At 45.3% G+C, this 25,371-nt stretch overlaps 1 protein-coding gene across 4 annotated transcripts in view; it reads right to left on the bottom strand.

Moving 5' to 3' along the window:
* Window positions 1-25,371, bottom strand: part of PRKCE (protein kinase C, epsilon) — a 422,632-nt gene that overhangs the window by 242,271 nt on the left and 154,990 nt on the right. For all 4 annotated transcript variants that reach the window (XR_001145634.1, XM_012727410.1, XM_004686234.2 and 1 more), the window contains one exon: window positions 19,538-19,601. Coding sequence is in view for 3 of the 4 variants with exons in the window: in XM_012727410.1 (XP_012582864.1) it covers window positions 19,538-19,601 (64 nt within the window). In the remaining variant the exon portion in view is untranslated. The remainder of the gene's footprint in view (window positions 1-19,537; window positions 19,602-25,371) is intronic.

Below are 25,371 nucleotides of genomic sequence, written 5' to 3' on the forward strand. Positions count from 1 at the left end.
AAAGTAACAAGGAGTGATGGGGAAGGACTGGAGAAAACAAAGCAAGCAACCTGGGCTTAGACAAGCACGGGCCAATAACTGACGTTCATAAAAATGTCAAAGACATGAAACACAGCAGTTGTGCTCAGTGCATTCTCTTTAAGAGGGCAAATAAGTTTACATTTTAGAAATTTTTCTATTACAACGTTTTACATTTCTTTCAAGTGAAAAATAATTGCTTAGAGCAGTCTATTGTGTCAAGAACTTCATTTCCAAAATGTGGGGGAGGGGTTAAAAGGAACAAGAAGAAAGGTCACCCCAGGGTGGCATGGTGGACCCAAAAACCATTCTCCAGAGCAGTAGTCTTAAGCTCTTTGAGTGCTTGAATTCTGACAACCGAAGAAAAGCAGCAGACTTCTGCCCTTATAATGCACGTCCAGAATATACAGAAAATGTTGTATGCCGGTCAGCGGGCTCGAGGGCCCCAGGCCAAGGGGTCTGTTGCTGACATCTATACAGAAAGCAAGGAGAAAGGAGAGAATGTAGCTCTTTCAGGGCAGAACCATTCAGACCCGCTGCTGAATCCTGGCTCTCACTTCAACCCGATAAGTAACAGCCAGAGGCTCTGATTCCTCCTCTTACAGAGTGGCTGTGGGAAGGGCAGTTTGACAGTTGCTGTTCCACAGTGGAGGAAATGAGAACCTGGAAAAGTGAGGGACTAGCCAGGGTGGGCCCGCGATAGGGTCAATCTAAGCCTCACTGGCCTTGCAGCTGGCCCACTGACTGTCCAGTAGGGGCAGGGCTGACTGCCACACATCCCCACAGCAGCCAGCCTGCCGTTCCTGTCTTTCCCAGTTCACCCCTTACAGCCCATTTCCTACGCGTCCAGATGAAGCTTTGAAGCTTGTTATCCACAATCACTTGACTCCTCCCCACCAAGAAAAACCCATCCCTGCTTCCCTGGCTGCATTCCCAGCCTGGGAGAGTTGGCACCCTTTAAGCCTCCGTGAACAGAAAGAATTCCTAAATCAGTGACTGCATTACTTACAACATTAACAGTCATGTCTGTTTAGTCCATATTCCAAGGAGGACTACGTCCCTGTCCACTTTAATGTGGGTTCCTACTACTGAAACGTGAACTTGAGTAGAGATTGTGGGTAACTCCTGTTTGCACCCCCAGAATCGCCCATAAGCACCCACTCAGCAAACAAGGAGGAGGGTGGCAGGAAGGGCCACTCAAGCATGAGTGATTCAGCGGAGCAGCCTCTGGACCTGCAAGTGTTCTGTTGCTCTGGTGTTATGTTTGCAGACAAGTGTGTCTCCAGAAATACATTTAAGTCCTCTGATGGTGCACATGATTTTCCTAGCTTTATGCAGAGAGAACCAAAGCCCACTGTAACACAGGCGACACAGTATGAGATATCCTCATGTTCTTGAGGAGTGAAGTGTCCCAAACAAAGGAGCAGGTTGGATCTAGGGTGAAAGCCAATAAGATGTTAAGAAATGAACAGTCCAATGCTACACACCCACCTTCCAGGAGCCCCCAACATCCCTGAACAGGACCAACTGCAATCAGGCTTCCTCCCACAATCCTACAGGCTTCAAAGCACACACAAGGCCCCCACCTGCTTCCTTCTCCTCCAGCAGGGCCCTAGCAAGTTGGCAGGGAGGGAGAGGAGAGTCTGCAGATAGCAGAGGGTGGAATAAAGACTAAGAAGCCAGTTTGTTTTTCGAAAAGGCTCTCAGCCAGGCACTCTGATCTGGGGAAGGAGAGCACCTGAGCTTCCAAAGCTGCCGTTGCCTCTCTCTGCCAAACTGGAGCCCAGGAGCATGCTGCACAGGTGACTGTGAGTGCATGGGTGCACATGAGCATGCATGCGTATACCCGTGCATGCAGGCAGGTACGCATCCTTGGGGACAAAGCAGAGCCAACTTTGGTAGTAATTCCCTGGCCTGAGTCAAAGTGGTTCCCACAGCCCTGAGCACTGTGCCTCATTCAGGTCACCAGAGAGGAAGCGGCTTTCCTAGTGCCTAGGGACCGGTGGCAGGGTCAGTCTGGGTCCAGCTCAGGAAGCTGGAGAGTCAAGGAAAGAGACTCTGCCCTGCGGACTGCACAGGTTCGCTAATGTCAGGTACCCCTGTAGACAGTCCCGTCAGCCCTCCCGGCAGAGATCACTTATCCCCAAGAAACAAGGCAGCGAATCTGTGACAGTCCTGCCTAGGGCACTGCCCAGCTGTGTGGTCCTGAGGGTCTTCTAAAGGAGAGCAAAGTATACTGAGGGCAGGTCTAGGGGTGCTGCGGAGGTGGGCAGAGCTGGAAGGGGGAGAAAGGAGTAGACTGCGAGGAGAAAGAGGAAGACTGCAATATAATGTGGAGTTTAGAGGAGCAGATTTTAAATATTTATAGGTCAAGGCAAAAATGTGAATGAGTCAAAAGGGAGGAAGCAAAAGTCCTTTGGTCCCCTTCCTTCTTCTCAGAGGTAAAACAGTCTAGCATGTGTTTCTTGAACAGGGTCGTGCTATGCACACACTATCTCCACTTAGCGTTTAAACTTGACCACTGACTTTGAACATCTTTCCCCATTAATATTTAAACATAGTCTAAAAACTTGTAATGGTTGCTTATAATTCCATTGTAGGGAATGACTGCTTATTATTCCATTACAAGGAGACACAAAATGTCCCTTAGCTAGAGGCATTTAGTTTGTTCCCAATATTTTGCTCTTTGCAAATCTGGTGACTTCTTTTGCATTAGCCATGCAGGCTACACATTGGGGTAGAGCTACAGCAGAATTTCTGGGTCAAGAGAAACATTTTCAGAGACAGTTTAAGTCACACTTTCTGATATACAAGAGAGGGGTAAGAATAAAATAACTCCTATTTTAGTGACAGTGAAAGTAAACAGAAGGTGGACCCCTGACTCTGATTAGCAAGAGGACATTTTGCTAAAGCATGTGTGAAGGGCATTTCCACATTTCTATATTTTTTCTACTGTATGTACATAGATTCTTTTATGATAAATATTAAATGTGTGACCTAACAGCAGAAAAGATATGGCATATTTAGCCCATCTATTATATATCATAAAGTCCTTTCACTATCTTCAGCACAACCCAGTGTGTGATAAATTATGTACATAAAAAAAAAAATCAGTGTCTTTTCAGAATTATCCCTCAGGGATTGCAAGGATTGCCGGTGGGGGGGTCAGAGCTAAATTAGTCTCTAGCCTCAAGCCCACCCCCACCGGTAACACCAGCCCCAGCATGAAAGAGCATTCACTGCAAGCAGTGGTTCAGCTTCTGTTTTCCTAGCCAGAACACCAGCGAGGAAGAAGCAGGGTTCCCGCCTGGGTTCTCATTTCCTGAAAAGCCAGATTCTCATTACTCTCTCTCCAGACCCTTTCTCTGTCCCCACTCTTTTATCAAAAGCGAAAGTCTTGCTGCAACAGCACATAAGCCTTGGCATCGGGGATCTGTGTTACTCACTGGTTCCCAGAAAAACACTTGTCTGGGACACGGGTTAAGGAGCAGCCAAGAAGAGGTCATTGATCTCTGTCTCCAGAGCTCAGCGGCTTTGGCTCGGGAGGGGCCTAGGCTTTCCAGATGTTCCGCTGAAGGGCTGGAGCAGTGCCAGGAGAGCCCTGCAGATCTACAAAGGGATGCCTGTTCCCCAAGTGTGCACCATGGGAAATCAAAAGCTCTGTGAGGAGAATGCCCTCCGGAGTGGGCAGGGCCTCCACGGAGACATCTGGGGCGGCCATCTTCTGCTGTTCTCACTCACGCCAGGTCGACAGCCACCACCCAGCCTGGTTCTCCATCACCCCCGAGCATGCACATACACATACATTTTCCCCAATACGCATGTGCATGTGCACACATTTTTCTTGAACTACCAACTCTGGTTTCCATAGCAACAAAGCTAAAGCCAACAGCACTTGAACAAGCAGTAAACTTGACAGTGACCATATAGCAGGGCAAAGAAAACAGTCTGGGAAATTCTGGTTTTACCCTAGAACTCTGCCTCAGCAGACTGTCAGCCCAGGTGGGGAGGGCAGGTAGAGGAGCAGAGAAGCGCAGCTATGATCTAAATACCAATCAGTCAGCTTCCTAGCGTGCCATTCCTGTCCTTGTACTCCAATCACCATCTCTGGAAAAATCAGAGATATATTGAATAACACACAATCTAAGTTTGAAGTTAAGTGAACAGAGAGCCAATCTTAAACACAGCATTAGAATGACGCCATAGCCAAAGAGTAAATGTATAGCATCTACACAGCCACTCACTGAGCAAGTATTTTTGGGGTACCTTACTATGTGTCAAGCATGATTCAGTGGCTAAGAATACAATGGTAAACAAGTAATACAAAATTATAGCCATCTGGAGATTAACATTCTGGAGGGGAAACAGATAATTAACAAATAAATAATTTCAAAAGGCAACAAGTGTAATTTTTTTAAAAGGCAGCTCAACAATTTTAAAAAATATCCCTTGGCCCTCCCTGGTGGCGCAGTGGGTTAAAGCACAGCACTAAGAAGCTTAAGCCACTTCCGCATGAGTTCGATCCCCGCCTGCCCTGGTAGAGACCACATGGTGTGGCAGACCTCTCCTGACCCACCCGCTGCTCCCCTCAGCAGTGTACTTCACGATCTGCCTGTTCTGCTCCCCACTCTGTCCCTGGTGAATCCTCTCACCCTCCGCATCTCTGGCCTTGTATCCCAGTTCTGTATGAATAAATAAATAAATCTTTAAAAATATATATAAAATAAAAATAAAAAAATATCCCTTGGGAGTATGTTATGATATAAAAATGTAGGAAATATGATAATGTAGAAGAAGAAAACTATATCTGAAGAATACAAAAACACTAATTTGAAAACATTCATCACAGCATTATTTGTAATAGTCAAGATATAAAGACAATTTAAGTGTTCATTGATGGATGAGTGAATAAAGAAAATGTGGTGCATATGTGTATACACACACAGTGGAATACAACTCAGCTATAAGAAAGGATGAAAACTTGTCATTTGTGACCGCATGGATGGGCTTTCAAGGTATTATGCTAAGGGAAACATGCCAGAAACAAATACCACATGATTTCAGTCCTGCAGTTGATGAAGAAACAAATGACTAAATAAAACAAAAACAAACTCTTAGACTACAAGAACAAACAGTAGTTACCAAAAAGGAATGGGAACATGGGTAAAATGGGCTTAGGGGCCAAAGTATAGCAACGAGTAGACACTAGACTTCAGGTGATGACCACAGGCAGTACATACAGATGCTGATAAATAAGTCTGTAGACCTGGAACATAGACAATTTTATGAGTCAATGTCACTTAAATGTAAATGAAGCAAAGCAAGCAAAGAAACATAACAAATATGAACCCTTAGATGCAGATTTATGGTTGCCAGAGGAGAAGGGGTCTCGAGGTCAGGTGAAATGAGTTAAGGGTAAACTGTCTGGTGATGCATGGAAGCCACACTTTTGGTAATTCGCATGCTGAGGTGTATGCAGACACCAGATGACAACACTGTACAACTGAATCTGTTATAAACTAATGTTACCTCAATAAAAATTTATTTAAATAAAAAACTACTTTCTATAAATGTGTGAGATGCTTCACTCACACTTTTCAAAGTGTGTCTTCCTGTTTATTGACCCACTTTCCACTCACTGTCAAGTTAATTGGGTAAGAATGTATCATTATGCCATCTACCCAAGCAGAAACAGCCGTTAAAGCATATAAAATGATTGGTTCAGTGTTCTACAAGTTTTAATCTCCCAATGTCTGCTATTAATTGACCATAGAGAGAATGAAAAGGCTAGCCACAAAACAGGGGAAGATATTTGCAAGAAATATAAATGCTCCCGAAAAAAGTAAGAAATAGGCAAAAACATAATAGAAAAATGCACAAAAGGAATGAACACATATTTGATGGAGAGACATAAAAATTGTTGACACACAAAGGATTCTCAATATCATTGTTAGGGAAATACAAAGGTAAACTACAAAGACCTATCACCTATCACACTAGCAGGAATTTAAAAGTCAGATATAGTTAAGTAATAAAAGGTATAAAGCAATTGGAAACTGTAACCATTATGTCAGTAGCAACAATTGGTACATCACTTTGGGCAACAATTTATCATTGCCTATTAAGATAATTTATCATTAATTACTAATTTGTTATTACCTAGCAAAATGAACATCACACACGTTCCAGGTAAATAACCCAAAGAAACTGCAAATATTCCTCAGAAAATAGTGTTGTCCTTAAGAGCAAAAACTTGAAAACATTTGGTAAAAAGAATGGGTAAGTTAATTTTGACATATTAAGTAGAATAATGTAAAGTAATAAAGGTGAGTAAAAGATAGTGATTGTGGGCCCTCCCTGGTGGCGCAGCGGGTTAAAGCACAGCACTGAGAAGCTAAAGCCACTTCCGCATGAGTTCGATTCCCGCCTGCCTCGGAGGTGACCACATGGCATGGCAGATCTCTCCTGACCCGCCCGCTGCTCCCCTCAGCAGTGTACCTCGTAGATCTGCCTGTTCTGCTCCCCACTCTGTCTCTGCTGAAGCCTCTCACCACCCCTGACCCTCTGGCCTGTACCCCAGCTCTGTATGCACAAATAAATAAATATTAAAAAAAAAAAAAGATAGTGATTGTGGATAAACCTCAAAAATACAAGCTTAGATAAATCATAACAATTTATAGAGGATGATTTAAATAAAGCTAAAAGGTAGGCAAAACAAAATCTAAATTATTAAGAAACAATACAGACCTACTTAATAATATAAAACGGCAAAATATAAAGTACAAAAAAATAATTCACAAAATTCAGAATATTAGTTACCTTTGGGGAAGAAAGGGTAAAACAAAGACAGCAGGGTCCCAGGGACTACAAAGGCAATGGAAACTTCTTTCTTTATGTGGATCAATAGGTGCTCATAACCCAGGAGCTATAACTTCAGAATAAAAATAGTGGAAGGACAGGACTGATTTGAATTAATCCCAAAGGTCAGGTTGATTCAAGGGAAATAAATCGCAGCTGGTATATTTTCATAATGTCAAACAAAGAAATTATCATGTGCTCATTTTCTAAGGCAGCGACGCCTAGTACAAGCCTCACAGGAAGTGAATGCTAAATCTAAAGGACTCTGGTTTGATTTGTGTATTTAAGAAATTAAAAATAAGGGCAAAATAGGCCCCTGTGCAAACAGAGTTAGGTGTTTTTAGTTTGGCCTGGCAGAATAGTGGCTCCGGGGGCCATAATTACAGGCGGGCGAAGGTGGAGTAGCTGGACGGACATCTGTAATTAGCAGGTGAAGCCAGACTCCAGCCGCTCTGCCGATGGCCCTGCTGACCCCAAACCCCCCTCTCACAGGCGGTTTCCGACTCCTACACTGAGCCTTCCAAAAACACGCATGGACGCTTGGCCCACCGCAGGCAACAAACAGCATTTCAGAGGTGCCCTGGCTGCCAAGCCACCTCCACACTTTGCACACATTTACCTAGACGGCAGTCCCTCAGCAATTCGTGCAACAAACAATTCCAAGCACTGCTCTATCTGGACGCCATCTCAGGCCATGAAGGCCCAGAGACCAAAATGGACACAGTTCCTCTCTACTTGGAGCATGGAGTCTAGAGAAAGTGTGCAGGTATTTGAATATTTTGCTGCCTCCTGTCCTTCTTGTCAAATGAAAATAATAGATAAGGAAGAAAAAAGTGATATGGCTCATCTTTTCCATGTCTGAGTCTTCTAGTCAATCAGGGGCGGGTGCTTGGGGGGCTGCAAAGGCCTCTGGTTAGCCCCAGGGGAACCCTTCCCAATTGAAGCAGTCTGACAGGCCACCCGGATGACCGGGTGGGGAAGAAATACTGGAAATATTAGCAAAGATTGTGTCTAAACAATAAAACACAATGAGGGGGTTCTATAATAGATGTTACTCCTCTGGAAATGGAATTTCCCATTATAATGTTTAACTCAATTATTCAAATTTTCACTCCCTTTAGCCTTCAGACACACTTTTAGAAAGCATTACATGCAAAATTAGAGAAATGCCTGCAAACCCAGCTTTTGGTCCCTCATGCACCAGGAGGTCCAAGAAAGGCTTCAGATTTTTTAAGAGAAATCAGAGTTTGCTATTTTATGGGCATCAAGAGCTTAAACTACCATCAGCATGAAATCTCTAAAAGTAAAATTCCAAGCAGTAGATGAAAGGCAGGTCAATGTCAGAAGAGCAGATCAATCGCCTGCCTGTGCCCCATCTCACACGGCCACTGGATTGTTTAGCCTATTGATGGCAGCACACTGCTTACCCTAGCGAGCAGCTGCTTACCCCAAACCAAACCCTTCCTCAGGACACAGGCCAAAAGCAAGCCCTTCTCGAAGGAAGCTCATTTTCCTCTCACTCCTGGAGCTTCCACACAGCTTCCTAAGTATAAGGAGAAAATCCTCGCCTCACAGCACATGTGAACAAGCATGAGAAAAACGACAGCTTCCAGAGGTCTGTGTTGCCATGTTCTTTTCACAAACACAACCAGTGGACACCCTGTGTACATATCCAGGGGGAGAATTAAAGAATGAAAACTGATGTCAAATGGGATTGTTCCACATGAGTATTCAAAGTAAGGGCCCACACAATTTGGGCTCTATTCAGACAGATTCCTTCACTGGTTCTTTGGAAAGAAGATTCAAGTATTAAGATCTCTACTTTGGCCTATACTTTTAAGAAATAAAACATTTCTGTAAATAGACACTGAGATTCAACTTATTCCCTTTGCCCATTATGACATATACTCCTGCCTTTTGTTAATTTCTTAAAATCACACAAACCACGGTTTTGTTTTCCTCTATCTGTATAAACTTGTGGATATTATCTGTTCTACATATTCAGATCTTGTAAAAGACCCTCAGAAGAACCTCTCCTGCAATATTTCTCTGTGCTCCTGCAGTCTCTGCATATCTGCAGAGGGAGCACAACCCATGTTCAGATGCTGCTGACAGCTCTGTTGGAAGCATTTTCTACACACAGTGAAACTGCTGTCAGCCCCCCACCCCCACCCCGTGGCTTCTAATCCTCTGCTCCTAGACACCCCCGGAGGTACCACAGATTACCTACTCCCCCCTGCTCACTGATCACACTTTAAGATCTTAAGATACCACCATGGCTCATCTACTACTAAGGATCCTGGGCTACAGCCAGAAGGCACTGAGTCTGGCTCCCTGGGGCTAAGTATAAAACAAGATTAAGAAACCATCTCATTGACTCACACCTGTAGTCAGAAAGTCTTCAATCTTAGACTCTGCAGCCCTGAATATTCACTGAGCCATGGGATTGTAATGCTGTCAGTACAATCCAGTTGGGGGACAAGGACACCCAATGATTTGTGTACCTGCAGCTAACTGGCAAGTAACAGAGCCCGACATCAAATTGAAGTTTTGCATTGCAATGAAGGGGTCACTCCCACTATACATCACCATGAATGTCAAATTCAGCCTTGACCCTGTGACCTTGAGTCCTGTGGCCAGCACTCTCCCTGTGATGATCCGTGTTGCCATAGACATGGTCAGTGTTTCTATGGGAGTCAGTGTCATGCTGGGTTTTGGTGATCTGGCTCCCCAAGACTCCCAAGAAGCTCAAAGTACAGGGTCCCCAACTGGCTTTGTGTAGTCAGAAGACAGACAGGGGCCGCCACATCACAAGGCCAGCTACAGCCTCAGACACACTGGCCCAGAAACCTCTGTCCTTGACAGGCCTGTGGATTCCTAAGGCAGGCAGGGTACAGCCACAGCTCTAGCTGTAGATACAATATAAATATGTGTGTATATGGTTGTACAGAAAGACAAGGAGGAGGGTAGGAACAATGCGAAGTTGTGAGCCAGCAGGTGGGGGTGGGCAGGCCGGCGTGGGAAGGCCCCCAGGAAGAGGCAAACTTGAAATCCAATTTTGAAAGAGCAGAGAAGTAGTTGAATAAACAGGGAGGAGATAGGGTATTATATTCGGGGACTCAGTGTATATGGAGGCTCGAAGGTGGCCTCAGAGAGCCCCGATAAGTATCAGGCACAGAAAGTTTAAACGCACAGGCCCACGCCCACCCATGGAATTGATTGTACACTGGAATATGAAACAACTGATTATCCAAACCAAAGTCAGTCCAAACACCTTGTTTATCTCAATAGTTTCCTTTTAAAGTGATACTTTTTCCTGTTATTTCATTTAGTCATGCATTCATTTATTCAACAAGTAAAAATTATGCCCCTACTGTGTACCCAGTTCCTAATCCATACCTCCCTCTGTGTTTCCCCATCCATAAAAGGCAGGTGCAACTTGCCTACCTCAGAGAAGGATCATGGAGAGGTGAGTTCTAGCAAGGTCCCTGGGTGAGTTATTTTAATTAAAGCCCCAGGAACTAGGAGAAAATTAGCACAGTGGGATCAAATTCAAGCGCCACTCAATACTTGAGGGTATTTATAGAAAATCAAACACAAAAACAACAAATCCAATATCCTGACTGACTGCTTTTTGTTTTCCTGGAATAAATCGGTGCTTGTTTTCCTATCTCAAGAACCCCGATGCTCTCCATTTCGACCTTCTGCCCAGGACTGGTATACCAAAGCCTGCCATTGCCTAGTCCCTAAAAAAATGGGTGCTGCATCCGTTCCTCTCCCAGAAGGAAGGAGAAAGGTGAAAGAAAGAGACTAAACAGAAAAGGACTTAGAGGTGTTGACTCGGAATGTTCTACATGGTTGAAAGCTGGGGAGGAAAGAGCAGAAACCCTCTCAGGGCTCAGAGGAAGTCCCAGGTTCACAGGCTTGCTTCAGGAGTGTGGTTAGAGGGCCAGAAGCACAGGCATCCCCGGAGCTAGCTACAAAAGCAACATCTCAGGCCCCACAGTATCAGGATCTGGGCAATTCCAAGGCCTAAACTTTTCAAGCCTCCTTTTGTCCATGTATACGATAGGGATGATACATCTACCTGTGAGATTCATTAAGGCTTAAATAATCTCTTTACAGTAATTTGGCTTACAATTTTTATATTCTAATACACTCCCCTTCCAGATTCTGGGCAAATCTCTCTTCACTTTGACTCTGAACTACAAAGCAAGAGGGTCCCTCAGTCTCACCCACTCTCCATGTACAGCGGTCACTGATGCCCAAGCAAAACAGGTGACATGGAGCTAGGTGTACCCTAGGCACCATGGCAGGGCCTATGTCTTCTTCATCTTTGTTTCTACAGCTCTTAGCATGGTGCCTGGCACACAATAGATTGCCAGTATATGTTGAATCAGCTAGTAAATCAATCAATCAATTAATTAATTGTGGAGCAGGAATAACAACACAGATAACTGTGAAATCCTCATCCCAGAGTCTGAAAATGAACTTAACTTCTCCTGAGTTCACTCTTCCTGACAGTTCCAAAAAAAACAAAAAGTCACATAGTAAGGGCCATGAGTTCGTGGTGAGAGAACACCTCCCTGTTTGAACTAAAATCATCAGACTTTCATTGTCAAGAAACAGGAAAACCTGAATCTCAGCTGAGTAGGAGTAAATCCCAGGCAGCTGGATTCTCCTACACTTAATTGGAGACAAGGCACCCCAGTGAGGGCAGGCACTCACTGTGGAGATGACTGAATTTGGGACAAGGATCAGCTGACCTGCAGTGCTGGTGAGAGCTGCCCAGCACTAAAAATCAGCACTGTGGAAGTTTCTGAGTCCTACCGACTCAGCTCTTGCTCTCCACCCTCTCCAGGAGCAGTGTCCAGAGCAGGGACTGCGTTCATTAGCTCGATACTCCCGGGCCTCATAGATGTTAGATAAACAAATAAATAAATGATGCTTCCAGTGGTGAAAACTGGGGGTGTAGGGGGGGTAGAACAGGTGACTCAGATGAGAGCATGGGTTTGCATCTGTGTGCATGTGTGAATGCACACCCTCACAGGCCCACAACTTGCACCGAAGGTTTATCAAAAAAAGAGGAAGATGAAATACACTGGACTATAGTGATGGCACATGGGTGATTTGGTAATGGGAAGCTCGGGGGATAACAACTGAGATGAAAAAAGGCACAAAATGATGTAAAAATAAACTATTATATTATTTAAAAAAAAAAAGAAAAGAGGAAGATGAAAGCCCGAGTGTCAGCAGCTCCCACGAGATGGTGAATACGCATGATTGTGAAAATGGGAATGTTTCAACAAAGCTAGGTAATAAGGAAAATCAATAAAACTGTCAACACTGGCCAATTTCAATGAGATAAAAGAATAAAGTAATGGATCCTGAAAGACAACTCTCTAAATCAGGTTAGATAAATGGAAATACCCTTTTCTTTTAAGCCAAATCACAAGGACATCAACAACAGTAAATGATTAAATTATAGGCCACTTTGACCCAGTATGAGCTGAGCTACAAACATGAATTTCCCCAAACAATCTTCTTTATAAGACACAAAAATGATATAAGACACAAGACAGCAAGCACAGAAATGGAGGCCATGTCAGGAAATGGGGCTCACTTCTTGACAAAGTCTCGATGATAAACCCATCCTTTCTATAAACTTATTTCTCCAACAGGACTATTCTTCAATTACTTGGTTAGTAAAACAGGCACTGTCAACAGCAGCGCACACGCGTGCTCTGCAATGGCCGAGTGGAGAGGCTTAGTAGTGATCCTTAGAGCTCTGTTCTCCAAACACTCAGGACTCAATTCTGTTTTTCATCTGCTAATGCCTGGCATTTGGTGTTGTTAACTGGATGACTCATTTCAGAGGAACTGCTGTGCATCTCGAGTCTATTTGGAAGGAAATGAGGGTTTCTTGGCTTTTTTCTCATCAAGCATTTTAACATGTGTCTCTTTGTGACATTATAAGCCTCCTGACAAGGATTTGATATTCACTATTTTCTAGCTGACTCCCCCTTGTCTCATTTGGTCACTTCAAGGAACCTGAATTTATGCCATCGGGGGACAAACATGGGGAGACTAAGGGACCCGCCCCCAGGTCTCAAAATCAGCAGCAACTAGTTATACTTGGGAGGAATGTGAGATGCACAGCACGAGGTCAATGCTTTTGAACATCTGGATTTTGTTATTTTTACTCTTATCAAGCCTTGAGGTTGTTTCTGTATTCCACGTGCTATTGGAGAATCAGACAAATCCACACATGTCGGCAGAGTCTGTGGGTGAACAAAGCAGGATCTGATTGCCTAATGTGCCTCACAGGATGGCAACCTGGCAGGAGGGAAACTGATCAGATCTTTTGAACTCGTTTTTGACCCAGAAGTCCCTTGTCAGGGCTGTCCTTAACCTCTCATGCAATGTTATTTATTAAAGATCTAACAGAGTTTGACAAGAGAAAGTGACTATCTGGACTTGATGTGGGACACTAACGAGATAGGCTGAGCATGATGGTGTGTTCACTATGGAACTCCAGGAGACTGCCCGGCAGGGAAGAGAGGTCAGGAAAGACCAAACGCAATGCCTGTGCCTGGGCTTGACTTCCTAATCACTTACATGCCAAGCTTATAAAAAGTGCTCCACTCAATGCCTGGGACTTGCTCAAACTTGACCTAGAACACTCCTTTCTCCTTGGAAACCAAGGTAGGTGAGAGGTCTTGACCACAAAGACGCACCCAGATAGAACTTCCTTCAACCTTTAAGCACAGTTTAATCATTTAAAGCATTTCATTTTCTTGTTTGCATAACATGAAAATTTCTTTTTTAACACTGATGACTTTGGGAGCTCCTGGAGAACGCAGATTGCATCTAGTTATCATGTCTATCCAGTCTTACCTAAACATAGGAGCTCCAAAACTGTTTTTGATGATGACTTTCTCTTCACTGTTCAAAATGGCCTCCCTACTGCTTCCCAGCCAATCCAGTCTACCCATCTCTTCCTTTTCATCCTAAGTCCTGCCTCTTCCTTGAACTGATGTCTCATTTGGCTCACTCTTGATAATACCCAACTAAGCACTCGTCGTGATACCCACATTGTTCTCTAGTACTTCTGTCCTACAAGTAAGTCTTGGCTTCTAATTGAATTACAAGTTTCTTGAAGGCAAGGGCCATCTTTTATACTTCTTGTGAATGCCATCTCTCATTTTCCACTTCCCTTCCAAATTCCCAATCCCCAAGCATGGGCGTCAAACTGGACACATCTGTTAAAGACATTGAAGATTACTATTCATTCCAATAAACGGTTCTTTTTAGCTATCTGATCATCAAGAGGCATTAAATAATGTAGAATTGAGAAGAAAAAAAATGTATTTTTTTTTAATGACCTGAAGCTTCAGTGGACTCGGAATCTAGAATCTGTTATCTACATAGAAATTGCCTATTGGCGAAGGCAGAGGCCTCCCCTTTATTTTACCCCTGAGGAAGGATGCCAATGTTTGCCATGGACATAATGAAGCTTACTAACCTGTAAGATTTGGTTCAAGTCTAGTTGCAAACCAAGGCGTGGTTGTAAACTCACATTCTAGACAACTTGGGGAGGAATTGGCCATCCTGAATGGGACTAAAGGAGTTTTCATTTCTTAGATGGGGTAAAGATTATGTACTTGACTTTCTGGGTTCTCTTTGGATTCAAAGCTAAGAACTTTAGTTTTATATTTCTGTAAAGAAGTTGCTTGAAAAAAAATAGAACTAAAATAAAAAGGAGAGCGGGAAGTTCATTGCCACTTATTATCGAGGCTATGAATTAGATCAGGACACTGGATTGTGGTTTGGTTCTGGGCCCACAGGCCCTGGTAATCAAGCCTTTGGCTTTGAGCACATCACTTGAGCTCTCCCAATGTCACCATATCCCATATGGACGCAATACTGCCAGGCACTGCACACATGCTATCATGTCAACACCAAGAAAAGCTGGTCTGTTTCCTGTCTGTGCATCTTGATAAAAACCCAGAAGAGAGTTGCAAAGATGAGTTAAGATTCCTAAACTATCATAGCAGACCTCTCCTGACTCACCCACTGTTCCTCTTAGCAGTATATTTCAATAAATCCACCTTTTCTATTGTCTAAAAATATTTCTAAACCTTTCCTTTCAGAAAGGGTAAGGGACTTGCTTGATTCATCCTGAAGAAAAGAGATTTACACTCTCCAAATATATGAAGGGTATTTACCCAGGGGCCAGTGAGAGTATGAGGACCCCACATTCTCAATCTGCACTGAGTGGAGTGTGCCCAAGCCCAGGCACTGACAGGAAGTGTGTGACATAAAGGGCCACCGACACAGCTGGCCAGAGTGTCCCCTGGGGGGGGGGGACAAGGTCTGAGCCCTGCAGAAAGCCAGCTCAGAGCCCCCGCCAGATACACTACTCAGTAAGTTGCCTCTTTGTCCCCTTCCTTTGTTCTTAGGCTTCTTGCTACTCCTCAGAGTCAGAGCCCTGCCTCAATCTGGCTCCCCCAACACTCTGCTGCTGCCCCACTGTGGACACTAGGTGAGAGCTTTGCCCACCTCCCTGCCCTGAGGGTTCTGGGGCCTTAGGTTATTAGCTAAGTCTCTCCTGTCCGTGAGGCACGGTGTCAAGGGACAGTTCGCACAGCAACCCCATCAGAGCACCTATCACAGGCACCGGTATCCTCATTTATGGCTGAAAAATCTGCATTTCTAGACGGGTAAGTTCCAGGGCTAGGAATAAAATCCAGGCTTGGCCGAACCCTGTGTTCTTTCAGCTCTATCAACTCCTGTCCCAGGGAGGAGTGTGAGGACTTTCAGGAGCATGTAGCCGCAGAAAGAAAGAGTGAGAAGTGGGTTCCACTTCCTGCCCCTCGTCTTCTGTTCCCACAATGTGCGAACACTCGGAAACCTGGTTTATGGCATAATTTATGATACATGGTGTTCCAAAAACTCATTCAAATTATTCTGTATCTCCTGCATTTTACTGAAGTAAAAGTTTGGTGATGCAGACCTACCAGTGAGGCCTACTTGCTATTTCCATTGTTGGTTTAGACTGATGAACTCTCCTGGTAAACACTACACTTGGGTAAAAGGGAGGGGAAGAAGAACCCAGAAATCCCCGATGAGACCCTAATTATCCCTCCTCTGGAATCCTGCAAATAAAGAGGATTCCATATTATTATCAAGAGCAGAAATAATACACAAATTACGTCACCACAAAGAAAGACATACTAATGAACATGCCCAACTGGAAACAAGCACTTGTACATTTGAGAATTACATCATTATTTATGTTGCTGTTACCTGGGCTAATTATGCTTTGATTTAAGTATCTGGTGAGCCTCTGGTGCTGTTTACCAGGAAGCCAGGTGGTCATTACTTAGGATAAAAGCACACCTGAAGAGCTGGGGACTGGAGGGTCATGGACAGGCCTGCCGAGTTTTGCTCCTTAGGATGATGTAAGTAAAGTGCCTGGCAAGTAACTGTCAACAGAGTACATTTCTTTCAACCCCTTCTACTTGCTAGATATTAGCCAGCCCTCAGCCTCAAGCTCTGATAGATGTCTAGTCAAGTTAGACCAAAGGACAAAATTGCAGGACAGGAAATGACCGGAATTATCATCCAGCCTAACCCTTCCCATCTGGGGTTAGGTTGCCTGGTTAGGCTAAAGCACACACCAGTCACATCCCATTATGGGGAACTGCACAGGACATGCAAGCAGTGGAATTTTATTAGACAGTAAGAAATCACATTAGCTGCCGCTCGAGCAGACATACACGCCCAGGCTTCTTCAGCGTGCTAGCAAGAAAAACAATCCTTTGGCACATCCTAGAAGGGAGTGTGTTCACACAGTCTCACCCCCACACCTTTTTCTGTGCTGTCTTGTAGGTATTTTAAAATTTGCTCAATTGCTATGAATATCTTTTTTTTCCCCGCTGATGGGGCTGGAGCACTAGAGGTAGGGGATCTGAAGGGATGCTTGATAGGAGCAATAATAGAGCAGTGAAAACATCACTTATGCCTCATTTCAACTCTATCCACCCTTTCAGTGACTACAGCTAGATATCTTTACTAAAGAAAGGGACTCAGACAAGAATCTGGGAATGTCTGTTCACAGTGGATCCTTCTTGCGTGCTCTAGGTGGCAAATTCGGTGGCTACTCAGTCTCTGCCCCTCTCTTGACCCCCTTGCTCTCCCAAAATGAAACCTCTTCCAAAACAGGCTGCCCTCAACCCCCAGCAGCAACAGTGGAGAATTCAGATGTGTAGGGCAAAGTTGGGGCACAGCAAGTCTAGCTTCTAGGAAGGGATCTAGGAAGGAGTCCCTGGAGTCCTTTTTCCCTCCAGAAAAAGATCCCAACTCCAGGAGCAGTGAGGAAAAAAAGCACAGAAAAATTTCTTCTTTTCTTCAGAGCAACACATGCTAGCACTTTACAGAGTCTAAATGCTGGCATGTGTCAGCATTTCTCAAGTAAACCTTATTTTCTTTAGATGAAAGAGATTAAAAAAAAAAAGGGCTAAGAATTCAGTCCTCTAAAAATTGCTTTGGCCATTCACATGGAATAAGCCATAGAAGCAAGACAAAAAAAAAAAAAATCAATTGCTTCTGATTCATTTCTTCATTCATTTGTCCTTATCCTCTCCCTCTTATGTAAAAAAGGATATCCTCTATAATTTTGCAAGTCATAAATCTTTTGAAGGAAAAAGAATCCAAGTCCCCCATTAGTTGTCCAACATCTTGACACAGATGTTAAATTAATTATCCTGTTGCCTATAGATTATGTAAGAAAAAAGAATGCTTTTGTTCCTCAAATATTTCACCATTGGGCCCTCCCTGGTGGCGCAGCGGGTTAAAGCACAGCACTGAGAAGCTAAAGCCGCTTCCGCATGAGTTCGATTCCCGCCTGCCCAGGAGGTGACCACATGGCGTGGCAGACCTCTCCTGACCCGCCCGCTGCTCCCCTCAGCAGTGTACTTCATAGATCTGCCTGTTCTGTTCCCCACTCTGTCTCTGGTGAAGCCTCTCACCCTCCACATCTCTGGCCTGTACCCCAGTTCTGTATGCACAAATAAATAAATCTTTAAAAAAAAAAAAAGTATTTCACTACTGTCTGATTAGGAGGCTCCTACCAGACTTTCAAGTTGGATGAACTTGGGATCACATACCTTATTAAGAGAAATGCAAGGACTTAGTTTACTGAGTCTTTATTTCTTACTTTGGATGCTGGGTACACTGCTCCCTATTTTATTATTCTTTAGGCCCTTCTGTACGTCTTAATATTACATACTAGATCTTGAATATCACATACAAGATACTGTTAAATTCTCGAATCTTCTAAAACAGATTCTATTCTGGGCTGTTCAAAGCTAAGAGCAGAGAAGGAGTGTTAGAAATGCCAACATATAATTGCAATAAAGAGCAGAAAATATAAGAGAACAATTTTGGAAAGATGTTTCATGTTTGAAACCTATGCCAAATAATTGAGATCTCTGAAAAGAGAACTGAATTCTATTATGAGCCCAAAAGACACACAATTATTGAATTATTCTGAACACCTGTTGGAATTGGGTGATAAATTAGCTAAATGAGAATCATCACTGTCAAGTACATCATTTTACCAGCTCCTTTGAATGTGCTCACATAATCTCTCCTTCCATCACTGAACCTTAAACTATTGCTCCATCCCTAAGGGGAGGTTGTAGAATGCATTTGTGTTTGTAATTATGGGGAAGTGGTGTATGTTCCTGTCTTCCAGCCAGGGGCTGAGAGACCTCTGATTCTGTCTTTCTCCAGCCTCCCAAGCCCTGCCAAGAGGAGCTAGCTCTGATCTTTCAACCCCCTCCTATAACCTAAAGCCACTGTCCCCTTGAATTCAGAGAGGAGGAGCAGTAAGGTAATCCCAAAAACTAAGTTTCAGTTCTAATTCCCAGCCTCCCTGCAGCCCCAATCCACTGCCATCTCTCTGTTTCCACTTGGACAAGGTTTTTTTTTTTTTGGACAAGGTTTTATGGCTCAGTGTTCCCGGCTACTTCATGCTCAGTCCTCGCCACCTGCCAGCTTTTAAAGGCATGAGTGAGCAGGATATGAAGAAGAGGGCCCAAGAATAAGAAAGAAAGAAAATATGACAATTGGAGACCATCTACACCTGTTGAATCAGCTCAGGGAGAGCAGACGCTTCCTCATACCATTATTTCTATTTAAAAGTAGGTCTCTTGCCTGCATAAGGAACTGGTAAAAAAGTAACACTTCTATAAAAGCTCTAAAGAAGTTAAGAATCTGAAATTTGACACATATATGTTTCATTTCTGAATTCCATTAGACCAACTGGCTTTCCTTCCTTCCCACCACACACACACACACACACCCCCTCGAGTCTCGGGATGAGCCTGCCACTCCCCAGAGCCTGCCTCAAAATCACTGTCAGGAGCGCCTGCTTTATTGGCCTCCTTGTACATTGAAATCTTCCCTCTGCTCCACCAAAGCTAACAGATGGCTGGTCCCTTTTGATACACAGGCGTAAGCATCTTCAAAATAACCTTTTCCTTTAAAGTGTGCCAGTTAATTAAATGTCGCTGTAATGGGTCCCAACCACACACAGAAGGGAGAGACAAAGGGCTCACAGAAGAGAACAGTATCAGAGGTCACCCTCTCCTACCTTCACCCGATGACCCCGAGAGATCGATGATCACATACACTTTTCCTTCTGGTTCCAGATCAATCTGCAATTTAAGAAAATGACAATGACTCTGTTAGTGGCGACAACCCAAGAGGTCCATGTATTCCCCCCCCATACCATTAAAACCTAGAGTCCCAGCTCCATGCATTCATTGACCTACAGCTGTCAAGGGCTGGGTGAATTAGGAATGAAGGTGACTGGCATTGAGGGATTATCTGCTGTGTGCAGACGCAGCCCTGGGGGGTCGGACATCCCCAGAGGGACTGTCATCCCTGGTTCTCCTCTGGAGGTGATTGTACAGTGCAAGGGAAACTTGGCACAGGGGACACTTGCCACAGAGACACTTCTGGGACACAAAAATATTTTTGTTGTTGCTTGGTACAATTAGACGGACGGGAAGTGCTGCTACTTGGATCTAACAGGTGGGGGCCAAGGATGCTGAGAAACAGCCTAGTGCATACAGAACAGTCTCTGTGGCGAATGACCATCCAGCCCCGAGGCCAGTGGAGTAGAGGCAAGACACCCTCAGTGCTGGCAGGGCTTTCCCATGCCTCTCGTATCTAAGTCCAGATGCCAGTCAAGGTCACGCAAGAGCTCTGCCAACATCCAGCTGTCCCATTTTGGAAATAAGGAAACGGGACTCAAAGTTCCAAGTACGTGGCAATGCTGATGCCCGATGCCAAAACTGTCTAAAGAAACCCATGTTCTCCAGACTTTACAAACTACCTCCGGGGAAAGTGAGAGAAGCCTAATACACTATTCTTTTCTCTCAAGGTGTTTACAATCTCATCAGGGAATTAAACAAAAACAAACAAACAAAAAACAGAACAATGCTGAACTCACGCATATCGAAAATGGTGCAGAAAAGCAGTCTGGAAAGACTTTATAAAGGCAAGAAAGGGAAGACATTGGGGTGGGGGGAAAGAGCATAAGCACAGGCTAGGGGTTCATGTGGTGCTTGTGCAAGGCTAAAGGGCCCCCGCATTCCGGTGCATGTTGACTGCACAGGACTTTTGCAAACCCCAGGTTCTCCCAGGGCTACCAAGAGAAAGTCAATACCTGTAAACTCTTCCCTTCTGCATCCACCCTAACACCCTTCTTCTGCATATTCAAGCCACCTAGCTCTCCTCCACAGAACCAGGCTGCAGAGAGCGGGCAGAGGGACTGTTAAGACATCTTTATAAGGTCTGAGTTGTCCTCGTAGAAACCGTTTTTCATGAGTAGTAACTCCGGAAAGCAAGATCACTGAGTACCCCCGACAGCCCATCCCTGCCTCCACAATCCCATCTGTCTGTGTGGAGCTTTCATTGGCTAATTCATGCCAGGCTTGCCTCCTCCACAAGCTGTGAGTTTCTTGGGGGCAGGAACCACTCTCCTCTTTTCCATTGTCCCCGCACAGCGCAGTCACACACTTAGCAAGCAGCACTCAGGCAGGGTCTGCAGAGCACCTTCTCCTCCTTCCAAGTCAAGGGCATCGTGGCCTCCATCTGCAGCCTTTCCAGAGGTCACAGTCAGAATTCATGGCCCCTCATTGCTGTCCACAGCATCTTTACCTACCTAAATCGCAGCTCCTTTAACCTACACTATATTGTCCATATGTCTATCTCCTTTGCCAAGCTGAGTATAATAAACATATTTGCATCTGTGGTACTTAATTCACTGGCTGTTGGTCAGGAGACACCCAAGAAACATTTGTGGAGTAGAAAATGCTCTATGTTTAGAACCGCTAGAGACTATTCAGGAATCAGTCACCCCTCCAGCTCCTCTCCTCCAACCTCCCACTAAGCCTTCTACCTGCATGTGATCTGTGCTAATTTGAATGAGGAGGGTAGGAAGGGGAAAGGCAACTATGCCCTGTGGCCACAAACCCCCAGGAGGTAAAGAAACCCACCTTCTCCCACATCTATTCCACCCACAGCTGCGTCCCATGCCATCCTCTAGTCCCACTTCATTTTACTCAGCCCTCAGTGATCAACCACACTTAAGGTTCCCTCAATCTTTCATTTCCACCAACAGGAGTGGTCAATGCCAGAGAGGGGTCTGTCCCAGACCCCGCCAGGGCAGGGAATGAAGGTATGAAGCTATATGCTCACCTGCGTTGGGACTGCAGGTGGGAACCAGCATACAAACTAGTGATTCATGAGAAGACTCTTGTAGGTTAAAAATGAAGGTATCAGGCTTTTAGCACCGCTAGCCTTTTTGGCCGTCACCTTGGCCTTGATCGTGCTGATGCAGGAGGCGCTCACGAGCACAGGCGTGGGGCACGCGTGCCTGACTGCGGACGCCTGGCGCGTGGCGCGGGCTTGCTTAAGTGTGCACACGTGGGCCAGGAGGCCAGGCATACAAGGGTGGCATCACTGAGACAGAGGACAGCTACAGAGGACGGATGAGTACAGGAGAGGCAAGGCCATGAGAGAACGCCAGAGAGAGCCCAAAGAAAGAGTGTAAAAATTCATGGGGGCCGGGAAGCTCAGTTGCCTGCCTGCCTCCGAGCCCCCTGCCTGGCCCATGCCTGCCCCTTTACATGCCAGCCTCCCGAGCCTGTGCATCTGGTTCCCTGAGAAAGCATTAAAGCCTGCAAAACCCACCAAGGGCTCTGGGAGTCTTTTTTATCCCTCTGCCTGAATCCACAGTGCTTCCCAGCACAACTTGCCAGCACAACAGCTCTTCCTGCCTCAATCACCTCAAGCAGCCGTGATTCTAAGTTTCTGGGTAAGGCCCCTTACCGTGAGCACAGACCCCACCCTCGCCCCAGTCCAACACTGCCCCTGCACTGAGTTACTAACGGGAAAACCAACAGTCAACTCTACTGAACACGGCCAAGCCAGAATCTTGTCCTTGCCATAGTTCAAAAATATCAGGGGCCCCTTGTCCAAAAGCATGGAATCTAAATAATGTATGTTTTTTAGAGATTAGATCATCCCTATTAAGCCCTTCTGGCAAAATGAAACACTTTCTCATATCCTCCAAGTCAAAGATTTCCCACGATGGGGGACTTGACTGACGAAGTACAATGCTATCAGTGAAAAGCAGGGAGGGAGACGGCCAAGGAATGAGATGCGCTGAGACGCCCCTTGGGAGGCAGGCAGCGTGCCTATCTTTGTAAAGGGGGAGTGAGAGCTCGCGGCGGGGGCCAGGTCATCGATGATAAAACGTATTAGGATATTAACATTCAAGATAGCCATCAGAAACCATTTTAGCACCCACGGCTGCCTCGATGCCGATGAACTGCATTTCCAAACAGAAAAATAGAAATTAAGCTATTAACCATGCCAAGAGCAACAAAGAGCTTTGCAGCCTGGGCAGAGGCTGCAAAATGCTAGCTGAGCCCCAGCCTGCGGGCAGAGCGGAGAGGCCCTGCTACTCACGGAGGGTGGGGATGACCGCAGGGGTTATCAAGTACAAAGGGTGGTAGGGTGGGGTGCAACTTCGTGGCTAAATTAATTTAATCAAAATTGTGCTCGTAATTATGTGGCATGTGTAATGAAGGCAATGTAGGTGCCCAGCCCAGCACAACCCCTGCAAACTGTCAGCTGGCATCACCAGCAGGCCACTGGCACCACATAAAAGCAGGCCTCCTTCCTCCTCCAACCATTCCCAGGCATAGTGCTAAGCTCCTTCTCTTGTGCCAGGCTCCTCCCAGTCCGCCTTGATGTCACTCTATTTATCAAATCTCCTTGAAGCTCATACCTTTACTTGAATGTCTCCCCAGCTATCATTTCTGGGTTTTGGCCTATGATCCTCTTTCAACCTCCGGTGCCTCTGGACACCCCTCCAGCTGAGGCATGCAATAAAGCAGGAGAACAGAGGGGGAGACAGACAGAACTTTGGGGATCAGATCCTGGCTGCATCCCAGTTGGTCAATAACCAAGTCAAGCAATTATTTACTCTCCCCGAACCTCAGCTCCAGTCTCTTCATCTGTGAAATATGTCGCTAAGAAAATTCATTAAGAGATACATGCAAGGCACTCGGCACTCAGGAGTTAACACATATGTGGTGGTTAAGAGAGAACTTGGTGCTCTGTAGCCTGCAGCAGGCAAGTTATTCTCTCTAAGCCCCAGACCGCTCCTCTGTGAATGGGACCTAATGACAGGTCCTGTATCATTTGTGCTGTTGTGATTGTAAATGAGATCATCTAAGTAAAGTACTTGGCAGGGCACCTGGCACAAAATAGTCAGTAATCGCTGGGACTGCTATTGTTCAAAAACCAAGTCTTCAAACCTGCTACTTAGTCCAATGTCCTTTCTACTTACCAAGTTTACCCCCAAGAAAAACAGCCTTTTCTTGACCCATGGTGATAAAGTTACAGGTTACTCCAGGACATCTGATGGCTTTACAGTGTTGAGAATGTTAAATAAAGAACTAAGAGTTTCACCCAGAGTAGGTGACAACCAGGGACAGAAAAAGGCCCGAGTCCATGTCCTCAGAGGGGCGAGGGCGCCGTGAGAGGAGACGAGCCCCTGAGTCTGTTGGGAGCCCTAGGACTTCATTTACTCACCTATCAGGCCAGAATATGCACTGCAGGCTTTGGGGAAACTGTAGCTCAGAGCACTGTAAACCAGCTTCCCATCCAGAGCTGAGTTCCCAGGAGTGTCAGGTACATGAGGCCTTAACCAGACATGTACTCCCTTCTCTGAACCTCCAGCTCATCTCTTTGCTTATTTCTCCTTTACAGATGCAACTTACTGATTTGGGGTCCAAGATGGTTTCAAGTAAAGCCACAGCTCACACACCTTAACCATTCCCTAGAGTCCTTGGGGAAAGGCCCAAGCCTAAACAGAGCTCCCTCTTTTGAATTTGGAACAAAACAATGGGCAAAGAGGCTAAATCATAGAAACCCATGAAAAAAGCAATCTCTGAAAAACACAGGCCGACAGGTTAACCACCATTCCCTAAACTCTTCACATACCTTTTCTCATTTATTCCTCACCATTGACCTATTGCACCAATGTATGTATTCAAAAACTGAGGTTTAGAAGCCCAAATAACATAAGCCCGTGAGAGCACACCCCATACTACTCCAGGCACACCATTCACAAGAGGGTCTCAGTGAGTGAGACCCCTGGGGCCAGGCCACCTTGAAGGCGTGGCAGTGTCAGAAGTCACACCCTCAGCTCTTGGCTCTCTAATTTCCCGGCCGCCCTGCAATGCCCTGACCTCTGGCTTGCACCCCACAATGACAGTAGACTGGGCAGCCTTCTTGGGTGTTAACACTGTCAGCCCCAGTGACCCACAGATGCTGCACAATCGACAAAAGAAGTCAGAAATCCAAGGTCAAGGCTTCCTCCTTAACCATAGGCTCAACTTTCACTGAAAACTCCAGGCAAAACTTTCCTCAACCACCCACAAAGGTCACACCTGCCCAACTTGAGTTTCACTTCCTTTTTCATCCATTGTCAGGCACTAGGACCTAGAAAGAGACAAAAGTTAAGGACTAAACCGGAAAAAGATGAATCCAGAAAGGATGAGGAGGAAGTGAAACTTGTCTTACATATCCCACAGACTAAGTCCTAGCTGAACACAGTTTCTTTTCTATTATAGGGAGGGTGGAGAATGAGGGAAGAAGAGGCAGAAGGGGGCCCTCCCTGGTGGCACAACAGGTTACAGTACAACGCTGGAGCTAGCTGCAACCGCAACAGCCTCAGCACGAGTTCAATCCCCAGCCAGGGCGGTGACCCACATGGCACAGCAGACCTCTCCTGACCTGCCCTCTGCTCCCCTAGCAGTGTACTTTGCCAGTCTTATTCCCCACTCTGTCTCTGGTGAATCCTCTCACCACCCCCGCACCTCTGGCTGTACCCCAGTTCTATGA

Source organism: Condylura cristata, unplaced genomic scaffold (genome assembly GCF_000260355.1).
Source record: "Condylura cristata isolate star-nosed mole 26May11 unplaced genomic scaffold, ConCri1.0 scaffold00020, whole genome shotgun sequence".
Taxonomy (NCBI): domain Eukaryota; kingdom Metazoa; phylum Chordata; class Mammalia; order Eulipotyphla; family Talpidae; genus Condylura; species Condylura cristata.